Raw genomic sequence first — 13,178 nt, 5'->3', positions numbered from 1 at the left:
TGCAATGCAAGAGTTAGGACAGATCGGTGTCGTTAACCCACCTGAGATCACCCCAAATACTGAAAATGCTTCTAGAAGCATTTTTATTCATAAAATATGTTGTCGGCATTTACTCATCAGCATGGGTGCAGGTGCGGATGTTCACATGGACCAAGTTGAGGGAAGAAGAAGGAGAGGCAGACAATTGCTTTGTTCCCTGGGATTCCGAGAAATAAGACTACACCTTGAATACAACAGTAACTCTAGGAAACTCACTACTCAGAGCTTTAGTGTATGGAAAAGCCATTAGAGCAGGATTTTCAAAATACCCGCAACTTGATCGCAAACTGAGGGGCAAGTGAATACTAGAGAAGTAGAATGCACTGGTTTGTTTCCAAAACAAGAATGCCATTTATTTGCTGAGTAAAACTTGTGGGAAAAATTAAAGTAAAAAAATATTGGGAGAAGAATGGAAAGCCTTTGGATAAATGATTAGCTGGTTAAATAAATGAGCGTGTGTTACTGAATGAGTATAGATTAACTGGTTACTTTTTTTCTTTCTTGACACTCTTTGCTTTGGGTCGTTTACTTTCAACGTTTGCTTTAGATGCTTCCTGTCCAGTTTTTGCTTTAGATGCTTCCTGTCCAGTTTTTGCTTTAGATGCTTCCTGTCCAGTTTTTGCTTTAGATTCTTCCTGTTCGGTTTTTGCTTTAGATGCTTCCTGTCCAGTTTTTGCTTTAGAGTCTTCCTGTTCGGTTTTTGCTTTAGATGCTTCCTCTCCAGTTTTTGTTTTAGATGCTTCTTGTTCAGTTTCTGCTTTGGATGGTGGCATTTTTTCCTGTTTGGATTTTAAATGGTTTCCTATCACTTGTCGGAAAAACACAAAGACCGCTGAAAGGATTAATAAAAAAAGGCGAAACATTATGATGGACACAATCCGAATTGACTGGGGAATCTCCCCTCCGAACAGTCCTGGAGGCCCACTGTCAATGCTTCCTCCATACCCCACCTCTTCACAGAATGGAGGTGCCCAGCCATACATGCAGTGGCAGTTTTTTCTGTTGTTGCAAACACCTCGGGTATTGCATTTCTCAGGCAAACAGTCAAACTGCAGGACTGAGCTATTGACGCAATTTTTGTTAAAACATACCCGGTCTTCTCCACAGGAGGTGCCATCATTTATCATACCCAGGTCAGGTATCCCCATGGGTTTCATGGATAGATGATAGCCTGTGCCCCAGCACATGAGATTTTCTGCCCCTAAATGAGTAGAAATTATAGTCGTATGCTCTGGCAAATCAGGGATGGTTTCGACGTTTATACACTGTAGCCTGCCACATATTGAATTTGCACTTTCACACTTTTTAAAATTTCGAATTCCTGTAATCTCACAGTTACCAAATTGATCACCTATTAAGTTAACTGCATCATAGCACTCACTAGGAGCCTCCATGGCATCAGGTCCAAAAATGCTTTGGCACTGCATATATCTGGATCTGCACCCCTTCCTGAAACAACGGCCTTTATACTTGCAAGGAGTTCCATCCTGCTTATAAACATCATTTGGGCAGGAACTTGAATTCCCGTCACAGTACTCTGCAAGGTCACATTCATTTTCTTCCTGCCTACACATGTATCCAGATGGGCGAAACCGACAACCATGACAGCAAAGTCCAGTGCTACAGTTGGCACCTGGTTGCAACTTACAATTTGATTGGCAACACCGATCTTTCTGACACTCCTCTGTGGAACCACAATCACATTCCTCATTGTCTTCCACAATTTTGTTTCCACATCTCTTAAGCACATAACGTAGTCCTGGGATATTATTTAGACATGTTGCTCCCGAAGAGATATGTTTAAAAAAAGAGATATAACTGCAGTTGCTAAACCCACTGCGTCCTGAGCCCATGATGCAATTAAGCCTACCCCTACATTGGCAGTATTGTTCATCATGTAACATCCCTACAGCATGACCCAGTTCATGAGCAGACCAGGTGGCAGGTGCAAGGATATTTGCATCTAGTAAAGTACTCACTGATCCAGCATATTCTAGAGAACACACTTTTCCAAAAGACCATGCAAGAGCATCATTATATTTTCTTTGAAGATATAAATGTGCCCAATCTGATGACAGTCGAGCATTTAATATACTTTTTTTATATATTACAAATCTGCCTAAAACGTCAGCTAACGCTGGATATCCAACGCGTATTTTGTTAAAATCTGTCCATACTTCAAGAGCCTTTAAGTGTATCCTCATACGAACGTCTTGAAAGTAGGTGTCCATAATCGCAGTCAAAATAATGCCATCATGTATGACTTGAGAAAGATTGTTATTCACAAAGCTATACCTACTGTGATCAAAGAGTAGGATCAATTCCATGTACTTTGGGTGTTTATAGGATCCAGGATAGTCCCTTAGCCTCGCCTTATTCTCATAAGGGGCCATCTGCCATTCTATTTCATCATCACTTAAGCCACAAACCTGATTCCCAAACTGCTCTTTCTTCAGGAGATAGACGACATGTTCAAAACTGGGAGAGGCCTTGAGGGGCTCAATTTGGTAATGTTTGCCATCAATGTTAAATACACCTCGGAGGCCCCCCATGCATGTGCTTATAGTAGCTTTAGAGTCCAGAGACTCTTCCACGGAGCCCATGTAGTTGCAGTCCTTGGGTATATAAGGATGATCCTCCAGCAGTTCCCCATGTTCTGTGAAGGAGAAAATGCGCAGATGTCGGGGCAACAGAAATCTCTTGGGCCACAAATGGAGGACATGCTTCTTGCCTTTTAACTGCAGTTGGTAGGACACGGAACTGACCACACCCTGCACCTCTCCCCGGAAGCTCAGCTTCTCGGGAATAGTGATTTCAAACGAGTCAAACTCCCCTTGAGGGTGAAAAATTACATCTTCTCCAAGAGAGTTAAGAAGGAGCACTGTCGGAACTAGTACAAGGAGCAATCGGCATTGGGAGAGTAAGATCTGCACCGACCTCATAGTCTGTTTCCTACTCAGCCTCAGTTTGCTATTCAGTCCCTGCAACTCGGGCCTCGCGAGTCAGACTTCTGGGGGCCGCCGCTAGAGGCGCCGGAGCGCAAAACCCGGCTCCCCTGGCAGGGTTTCCTGGGGACCTCCTTGCCTCCCAGGGCTCGGTCTAGCTGGCGTTCCCAGTGCGCGCGTGCCCTGTCCAACGCATCCAGTTCGTTTTCTGGGCCGTACCGTTGGGCGCAGGTGGAAGAAAGGAGGGAAACTGTGGGCGAGAATAAAAGAGAAAAGAGGGGCTGTTGGCACGTGGGATGGAGAGAGGGTAGTGAACACTATCGGAAATGGAGAAGAAATAGAGAAATAGGAAGAACAAAGGAGAAAGTGTTAAAGGCTCACTATATCTTGTGCCTTTAGTCTGTGTCTTTACACCTTAGGACACAGGTTGAAATCCGATGTTTTATGGGCCACTGTCCTAACTGCATTGCTGGACGTTTCCCAGTTTTCCACTAGGGTTGCTTGCGGCAAAAGAAAGGAGCATCAGAACCAGCAAGAGTGGAAACAGCCTGAGAGCATCAGTGCAGACTCCACACTCCCAGCCCCACTCTGGGCAGTTCCCCTGGCTTCAGCTGCGGCTTCTTTTTAGAGAAGGCCCTGAGCCTCGGTGGTGGGCCCAGGCAACAGAAAGGCTCTGAGCTCATTTTTGCCTGGGGGTGCTTTCTGCTGTGTGTCTTTGGGGTGCCAGGGGTCAGTGTCATTTTCATGTGTCCATGTGCAATGGTGGGGAGAATCTAGAAAAAGTGCCTGTGAGAAGAGCAAACCCAAGTGCTTTCTGAGAAAGGTAGATAGCTGGTTATGTTCCTAGTCGAGTGAGGAGGCTGACTCCACAAAGGCAGAAGCCTCTGGCTCAGAAAATAGAAGGGTTTATCGTCCATAAAAGGGCAAATCAGGTCATGAGCTGATTTTGAGGGATTCTGATAGGAGAAGAATAGTTTCAGTTTTGTTCCTGGGATATTCAATCTGGCTGAACTACAAGGAAAGGTTAAAAAGGACCAGGCTTGAGTCAGGGGGACCAGTTAAAAGCTCTTGTACCAATCTATGTTGTCTGTTGGCAGAAAGCATGGCCTTAGGGCTGATAATAAACAGTGCTTATGGAAGACTGGCTTCTTTCGTGCTACACACTCTGCTATGCTCTGCATAAATCAGCCCATTAAATCTTCACAATGACCCTAGGTTGTAGGTACTACCATTATCACCCATACTTTGCACGCGAGGACGTGAAAACTGTACCATGGTTCAGAAGGTGGTGTCAGCTGAAGCAATCCCTGTGAACATTTGGGCAACTCTACCCGGAGCCTGTGTTCTTTTCCAGTCGACTCTGTTGTCTCTTTGGGGAAGGACAGAAGTTGACAGCTTCAAGAGATTTAAAACCACTTAGACTCTCCTGGACTTAATGCTTGAATGGATTCTCCCAGAATGAAAGAGGCAAAAATGAGAAAGAATGTTGATGTTTCTGGCTTAGGTATATGTGTGTGTCATGGCTCTAACCACTCAAAGAAGAAAAACATCAGAACAAATAGATTTAGATAAAGCAAATAAATATGACAAGCTCTGCTTGCAAAATGTAGATTTCCAGGTGTCAGTAAAGGAGCACTGAAGAAGGGATTTCTCAACTGCAGTCAGATGAGTAGGCAGCTTCCTCTGGACTGAGATGCCTGAGTTAGAGCTGAACTGGAGTTCTCTGCTTAGTGGTGCTGATTGAAGCCATAAAAGCAGATGATGATGCCTCATGGGATGGTGAGGAATGAGCAGAGAAAGACCAGGTTGGAGCGCTCAGGAATAGTAGGATTTAAGGTCGGGCTGAAAGAAAGAAGCTTGCAATGACCTGTGAAGGAGTGGATATTGACATAAAAAGAAAGGCAGGATAACAGGTGATTGCAGAAGCACTTCATGAACTATGTCATGACCAACAGGTGAAATGCTGAGCAGAGTTCCGGAAACACTGCAATGAGCACAAAAGAGGTCATAGAAACTTTAGTGCACACTGTTTCGGGGACCTGCTGAGGAGCAAAGCCACATACCAGGAGGCTGGAATGTAAATTGGAGGTTAGAAAGAGGAGATCACAGACCTAGACTGCACTTTCAATAAATTGGGTGAAGGAGAGAGAAAAGGTAAGAAAGTAGCTTGGGAACCATGTGGTAGAAAGAGGGCTTGTTAGAGGGAAGAGTCCCTGCTGGAGCCTTGCTCAGCCTCTAGGAGAGGTTGGGTGATGACGCAGCGAGATCCTCCTTGGGGGCAGCAGAGCAGGAGGCAGGGGTGGAGCAGACAGCAGGGTAGCAGGCAGTGAAGCTATGAGTGCAGTGAGAAAATAAGGGAGAGCTAGTCAGAAGGCTTTGGCTTTCTCTGTGACGTCAGCTGCTGGGAGTGTAGGGGTGACAGAGCTGAAAGAGATGAAGAAGAGAGCTCAGGAGACAGTGGACTAGGGAAAAATAAAAGTATCACCAAGTGTGTTGAGGGCCTAATTCAGGTTGGAAATGAGAAATTGCAGTTTCCTATCTGTAAATTAATTTGATTTTCTCAAGCAACACCCAGCAGCCTAAATTGGGGAGGGCAATTGGAGTATATCTTCTGGATCTATTCTATTTAATCAAATCATCATTTTCATCTCTGTACCATTTTTCTTTGGGCTGTTGTAGAATTTCTTGAAGAAAAACACCAATTCATCAATTCCCACTGCTACAATACAATCTGTGTGCTAAACACAGATGTCTAGCATCTGAATGTTGGACCCCAAGCCTTGTGTAAATAGCCTGCTTTGACATATTTCTCTTTATTTATGGAAATTATACATGCGTATCACAAAGGATACGAATAACCCTGAATGATAATGGAGTAACAAATGAAAGCCTCCATTATCCTCCAACCCTGCATGCTTGTCTAATACACTCCCCTCCATAGATGTGACTACTAAGTGTAATTCTTTCTCCATTTTTTGATATGTCTTTACAAGTATAGAAACTATGTAATATTTAAAGGCATTACGCCAAGTGAAATAAGCCATACCCAAAAGGATGAATACTGTATCATCTCACTTATATGTGGAATAAAATAGTCAAAGTCATAGAAGCAGAGAGTAGAATGGTAGTTTCCAGGTCCTGGGGGGAGGATGAAATGAGGTGGTGGTCAAAGGGTACAAAGTTTCAGTTGTGCAAGATAAACAACTTCTAGAGATCTATAATATAGTACAGTGCCTGCCTATAGCCAACAATACTGTACTGTATACTTAAAATTTACTAACAGGGTCAATTTCTTGTATACACACACACACACACACACACACACCCCAATAATGATAAAGAGGGTGCAAGGAAAATTTGGAGATGATGGCTATGTTCATGGCCTTGATAATGGTGATATGGTGATGGTTTCACAGGTATATATTTATCCCCAAATTCACTGAGATGTAAATACATTAAATATGTATTTTTTACATGTGAATCATACCTTAATAAAATGGTTCAAATAAAACATAGTGAGACCCTGTCTCTATTTTTTTTAAAAAAGTGAACAACATATTGTAATTAGTTCTCTGATTTAGATTATTGCTTCCAATAGATGCATACTGTTCTATAGTATGGAAGCAAATATTTATTTAACAATTTTCCCCATGTATGGATGATGTAATTATGTTGTTTAAAATATTATAATTATCTTGTTTATAAGGTTTTCTATATTTTGACAGTAAATATATTTACAACAATTTACACACACACACATAATAAATACACATACATTTTCTTTGCCCCTGAAAAGTATTTACATTGTGATAGAGTCCTAGAATTGAAAGTGTTAGAGCCAAGATAATATAGCCTTCCTCTAAACATCTTCTACTTCTTTGCAAACTATCTATAAAACAGTGCTTCCCAATAGAACTTTTTGTGGTGGTGAAAATGTTAATATAGCCCAATACTGTAGCCACTAGCCACTTCTGGCTATCGAGCACTTGAAATGTGGCTAGTGTGAGCAATTGAACTTTATACTTTAAAATTTATTTAATTTAAATTTATTTATTTATTTATTTATTTATTTATTGAGAGGGAAGACTCGCTCTGTCACCAGGCTGGAGGGCAGTGGCGCGATCTCTGCTCACTGCAACCTCCACTTCTGGGTTCCAGCAATTATCCTGCCTTAGCCTCCCGAGTAGCTGGGACTACAGGCGCCCACCACCATACCCAGCTAATTTTTGTATTTTTGGTAGAGATGGGATTTCACCATGTTGGTCAGACTGGTCTCGATATCTTGACCTCATGATCTGCCCACCTTGGCCTCCCAAAGTGCTGGGATTACTGTCGTGAGCCACTGCGCTTGGCCTAATTTAAATTTAAATAACCACTTGTGACCAGTAGCTGCAGTGTTATACAGTGCAGGTATAGAAGGCCCATATTCTCACAACATTTCCAGTAGTATATAATATCCAACTCTTTAATCTACACCTGCATTATAAAAAGAAGGCAACTCACTATTTCAATTTGCATTCTCTGGTTATTAGTGAAGTTGAGCGTATTTAGTAGCTGAAAACCAGTCTACTTTTTTTATTCTTAAATTTGCCTGCTCATTCTTATATTACATGGTTTGTCCTGCTTTTATTGATTTGTTGGAGCTATTTATATTTTGCAAATCTGTTCTTCCAGTCAGTTATTTGTCACTAACTTTTATAGTGTTTTTCACCATGCAGAATATTTTAAACCCACCTGGTTGCAGAGTTTCATGTCATTCTTCTGTCTTTCTTCATTCTATGATTGTAAAAATGTCTGTCTAATATGTGCTTTGATAAATTTATTTTGGTATATCTCTGATTTTTCTTTTATATGGAATATAATTCTGTCTCCCATCTAAGGTAGGAATCTGTCTTATTAGTGAATCAAGATATTGAATAATCCTATAACTGACAAAGGACATTGTAAGTGACTCTGACAAGTCAATGAGAAAAAGACAGATAATCTAACAGAAAAATAAGCAAAAGAGTTTAACAAACACTTCACAAAAGAAAAAATGTATATGGCCAGTAAACAATTGGAAAGGTTCTCAACCACATTACTAAACAGAATACTGCAAATTAAAGCTTCTATCGGATGTCCCTCAGGCTGAAAATGATTCAGGAAGCCGATTAACATGAAGTTTAGGTAAGGACATAGAAGAGTAAGAACTCTTATATCCTTTGGTGGTAATGTAAATCAGCAAAAACACTTTAAAGCCCTGTTTAGCATTTCTTATGTATCTGAAAATATGAAGACCCTGTGATCCAGCAATTCCACTCTAGGTATATATCCTACAGAAATGTGTTTGTATGTACACCAGGATACATGGACATAACAATATTCTCCACACTGATAACAATCCAAATTTCTATCAATAGTGACTGTGGCAATGGAGATGATGAATCAGTTACATGCAACAACATGGAAGAATTTTACAAACATGGAAAACAAAACATAATGAATATAAAGTTCAAAATCTGGCAAAATCTAACTCTGTTTTTAGAGTTTCACTCAGAAATTGGTATTGAAAATAGGCTGTCACTTTAACAAATACCTAAAATGTAAAAGTGGCTTTGGAACTGGGTAATGAGTAGAGGTTAGAAGAGTTTGGGGATACATGATTTCTTTTTAAACTGTACATTGCCATTAATGAAGCATTAAGGATGATTCTGGTGAGGGCTTAGAAGAGAAGAGCTGTAGAGAAAGCCTCAGTCTTCACAGAGATTACCTAAGTGGTCATGGTCAGAATGTTGGTATTAAATAGACATGTGAATGGTAAAGCCTATTCTGATGAGGACATTGTATTAGATGGAAATGAGGAACGTGTTATTGAAAATGAAAGGAAAGAAAATTCTTATTATAGAGTGGCACAAAACATGGCTGAACTGTGTTTTGTGTGAGGTAGAACTTCTAATGATGAAATAGGATATTTGGCAGGAAAAAATCTCTAAGCAAAGTGTTGAGGCTTCTCGTGATTGCTTATGATAAAATGTGAGAAGACAGAAATGAGCTAAAGACAGATAATCAAAAAGGGAAAAGAATGTAATAATATGGAAAATTCTCAGCCGGGTCATGTTCAGAAGAAAATACCACGGGCGTGACCAAGTCACTCTTTGATAAGGAGATCAGCATCACTCAGCCCTGTGTCATTCATCAAGACAATGAAAGAATGACCCTGAACACAATGTGGAGATCTTTGGGACTGCCATTTCCATCACAGGTCCACGATGGCAGAGGCATAAGGGCATAATAGTTTAAAAGGAAGAGCCCAGGACATATGTGGGGCCTTTAACTCACTGCCCAGTACCACTTCAAATCTCTGCTCTTTGATTCAAATGCAGCACTTCTTGGCCACCCCCGGTGTGGCTCCAGTGGGCCCAGTTGTGGTGCCAGCAGCAGTGGTTGGCCCTCCAGAGGTTGCGGGTAGTAAACCTTTGCAGCATTCACATGGTGCCAACTCTCCAGGCACTCAGAATGCAAGAACTGCGGGAGGATGGCCACCTCCACATAGATTTCAAAGGATACTCCAGAGAGCCTTGAAATCTAGGCTGAGAACTGCCACAGGGGAAGGGCCATCACAGAGAGCTCCCACTAGGGCATTGCTCACTGGAACTGTGGGAGTTGGGTCACCACAGAGAGTCCCCAGTAGGGCAATGTCTAATGGAGCCATGGGAGCAGGGCTGTCCCAAAACCCCGGAAGTGTAGAGTCTCCAGTGTGAAACGACAGACTGGGAGAGCCATAGGCACCTGATTCCAACCTCTGAAAGCTGCTGTGTGGGCTGTGCTCATCAATGAAGCCATGGGGGTGAGGTCACCTGGAGCCTTGAGGTTCCAACCTCTGCACCAGTATGTCCGGAAGGCAGGACATCAAGTCAAAGTTGATTGTCAAGACTTCAGATTTACTGTTGTTTACCTTGAGGGGTTATAGACTTACTTGAGACCAGTTAACTCTTTATTCCTTCCTATTTTTCCTTTTTGGAATAGAAACATTTATCATATGCCTTCTCCTCCACTGTATTTTGGAAGCACATAAGTTTAATTAAACAGATTCACAACCAGAGGGCAATTTGCCTCAGGATGAATTCTAACTTGAGTCTCACTCATATCTGATTTAAATGATGTTTAGACAAGACTCTGGACTTTAGATTTCTGTATTAATGCTGAAATTATTTAAGAGTTTTGAGGTTATTGGGATGGAATGTGCATGTGAGAACAAAATAAATTTTGGAACACCAGAGGCAGAATGCTATAGTCTGAATGTTTATGTCTCCTCTAAGTTGAAATGTGAAAACTTAATCCCCAGTGTGGTGGTATTAAGAGGTGGGCTTTTGGGAGGTGATCAGCAGGGTTCCATGAGTCATGAATGGGATTAGTGCCCTTAAAAAGAAGCCTGAGGGGGCTTCTTTGCCCATGCTATCATGTGAGGACCCCGGAAGAAAGCACCGTCTTTGAAGCAAAGAGAGAAATAATCCTCACCAGACACTACATTTGCTGTTGTCTTTATCTTGGATTTCCTAGCCTCCAGAACTGTAAGCAAGATCTGTCTTCTATTTATATATTACCCAGTGTGAAGTATCTTGTCACAGCAGCCCAGATAGTTGGTAAAATAAATTGAGGAAATTATTACTAAACCTGTCAGGGAGTTATTATTTCTAGGGTGAAAGGAAGGGGCTATACTCAGGAAAAGAAAGGAGGGAGGAAGAAGGGTATGCTTGGTGTAGCTTTTGCTGGGGTGTTGGCAATATATTTCTTGACCGCTAGGGTTTGCTGTACATATTTGTTAAAATATTCCTGAAAGTTTTATCCTCGTTTCTTTATATGCTATATTTTACAATTATTAAAGAAAAACCTAAGACAAGTTAAATTTAACAAAGTTTGTGCAGGGAACAGGTTTTAGAACTGGGAAGCATTCTGAACCAAAAATTGTTCAGAATACCCCCACCTCCAACATGGTGAGCTATACTTAAAAATCAGAAAACAAGAAATGACATATAGGGGTTAAATGATTGGTACTGTTTGAGGTTTGTTTTATTTGGGCATAATCTGGCAATTTAAAGCCTGAGATTTGCTGAGGGTTCAGCTACTATAACTGGCTGAGACTCAGTTGGTTTGTTACAAGGGTATACTCCTCGGTTAGTTTACACATCAAGCTAGAATACTTTCACTATGTTTGAAGGCAACATATAGTTGGAGCATGTTTTATTTTGTTTTTTAATCCATTTAGCCAGTCTAGCCAGTCTATATCTTTTACGTGGAAAGTTTAATCTGCTTACATTTAAGATTATTATTGATATGTGAGGACTTATTCCTGTTTTTATTTTATCAATTGATTTTGAGTTTTTTGTATATCCTTTGTTCCTTTCTTTTTCTTTTATCGTTTATTATTGTGGTTTGGTGATTTTCCTTAGTGGTAACATTTGAGTCCTTTCTTTTCTTTATTTGTGTGTTTGCTCTACCAGTGGGCTTTATACACTCACGTGTTTTCATGATGGTAGATATCATCCATTTGTTTCCAGGTATAGAACTTCCTTAATCATTTCTTGTAGAACTTGTTGAGTGGTGATGAATTCCCTCAGCATTTGCTTATTTGGGAAAGACTATTTCTCTTTCATTTATAAATAAATTTTTGGGTATAGTATCTTTGGTTGGCATTTTTTTTTTTCTTTCAACACTTTAAGTATATAATCTAATTATCTTCTGGTCTATAAGGTTTCTGCTGAGAAATGTGCTGTCAGTCTGATGGGGGTTCTCTTATAAGTGACTAAACCATTTCTCTTGCTGTTTTTAGAATTCTCTTTGACTTTTGGCAGTTTGACTATAATGGGCCATGGAGAAGACCTTTTTAAATTGTATCTGTTTGGAGATCTATGAGTTTCCTGTTATCTAGATGTTTAAATCTCTTGCTAGACTTGGAAAATTTCCAGCTATTGTTTTGTTAAATAGGTTTTCGATCTCTTATATTTTCTCTCACTTCTGAGACACCAAAAATTTAAACATTTTATTGCTTAGTAGTGTGCTATATGTCATGTGGGCTTCGCTCATTCTTTTAAATTCTTTTTTCTTTATTTTTGTCTGGCTGGGTTATTTCAAAAGATCTGTCTTCAAGTTCTGAAATTCTTCTGCTTGATCTAGTCTATTATCGACGATAATTTTTTAATATATTTTTTAATTCCATTCAATGAGTTTTCCAGTTTCAGAATCTGTTTGGTTCTTTTATTTACGACCTCTATCTCTTTGGTGAATTTCTCATTCATACCCTGAATTGTTTTTCTGATTTCTTTGTATTGTTTATTTTGTTCTGCTGTATCTCACTAAGCTTTAAAACATTGTTATTTTGAATTCCTTTTTGGGATTTTATAAGTTTATTTTTTATGGGAATCTTTTGCTGGAGAATTATTGTGTTCCTTAGAGGATGCTATATTTCCTTGTTTTTTCATGTTTCTCGTGTCTTTACACTGATATCTGCACATCTGGTATAACAATCACTTCTTCCAATTTTGTGAATTTGATTTCACAAGGGAGGACATTTTTCTGAGGATGTATCTATGGTATTGGTTGTGTAGGGCACTTTGGCTTTGATTCCAGGTGCATGCAGTAGTGTAGTCTCTGTATGATTTCTTTGGCTGTAGCCAGCATCAATAGCAGCGACTTAGGGTGTGGTTGTTAGTGGAGGCTGTGGTGACATTCTGCTAGGGATGGGGACACAAAATGGGCCAGTCCTTGTGTCCCAGTGGTGGCAGTGGCAGGCTGAGAATGCCTGTTGTTGAGCACCAGGGAAATGTGCACTGGCGCCAGTGTTAGCAGGTCTAGACAGGCTGGTTCTTGGGCCTCCAAATGGCTTGCTTTGGTGCTGGCAGTGGCAGTGGTGGGCTGGATAGGTTGATGGGTCTTTGGGCCCCTGCACAGTGAGCATGGCATAGATGATGGCAGTAGCAGTAGTGGGACAGCCTTCTTGTTTCTGAGCAGTCTGCACTGGGGTTGGCAGGGGCTGAAATTTGCTAGTTGGGCCAGTCCTGAAGCCCGTAGGTCAGGCATGCAGGTGGGTGCCAGCTGTGGTGGTAGCAGCAGGTTGGATGGCCCATCCTTAGGCTCCTGGAAGGAGTGCTCACATGCCAAAAGTGGTGGATGAGGCAGGGTGATCCCCAGGTTCCTGGACAGTATGGTTGGGCACTG

General features: G+C 41.1%; 1 protein-coding gene across 2 annotated transcripts; it reads right to left on the bottom strand.

Moving 5' to 3' along the window:
* Positions 1-372: 372 nt before the first annotated feature.
* ADAM30 (ADAM metallopeptidase domain 30) lies at positions 373-3,163 on the bottom strand. Of its 2 annotated transcripts, none has more exons than XM_010360648.2 (2): positions 780-3,163; positions 373-701 (listed from the first exon to the last, which is right to left on the bottom strand). In XM_010360648.2, exons 1-2 carry the CDS (start codon positions 2,979-2,981, stop codon positions 525-527), a joined length of 2,379 nt encoding a protein of 792 aa, XP_010358950.2. In that variant the 5' UTR covers positions 2,982-3,163; the 3' UTR covers positions 373-524. The 2 variants fall into 2 exon arrangements, with proteins under 2 accessions (XP_010358950.2, XP_010358949.2); XM_010360647.2 differs by having other exon boundaries at positions 373-3,089; positions 3,124-3,158.
* Between the last annotated feature and the right edge of the window lie 10,015 nt (positions 3,164-13,178).

This window comes from Rhinopithecus roxellana, chromosome 8 (assembly GCF_007565055.1).
Source record: "Rhinopithecus roxellana isolate Shanxi Qingling chromosome 8, ASM756505v1, whole genome shotgun sequence".
In the NCBI taxonomy this organism is placed as follows: Eukaryota; Metazoa; Chordata; class Mammalia; order Primates; family Cercopithecidae; genus Rhinopithecus; species Rhinopithecus roxellana.
The sequence above is the reverse complement of the archived record's forward strand: the minus strand, read 5'-3'. Positions and strand labels throughout refer to the sequence as shown.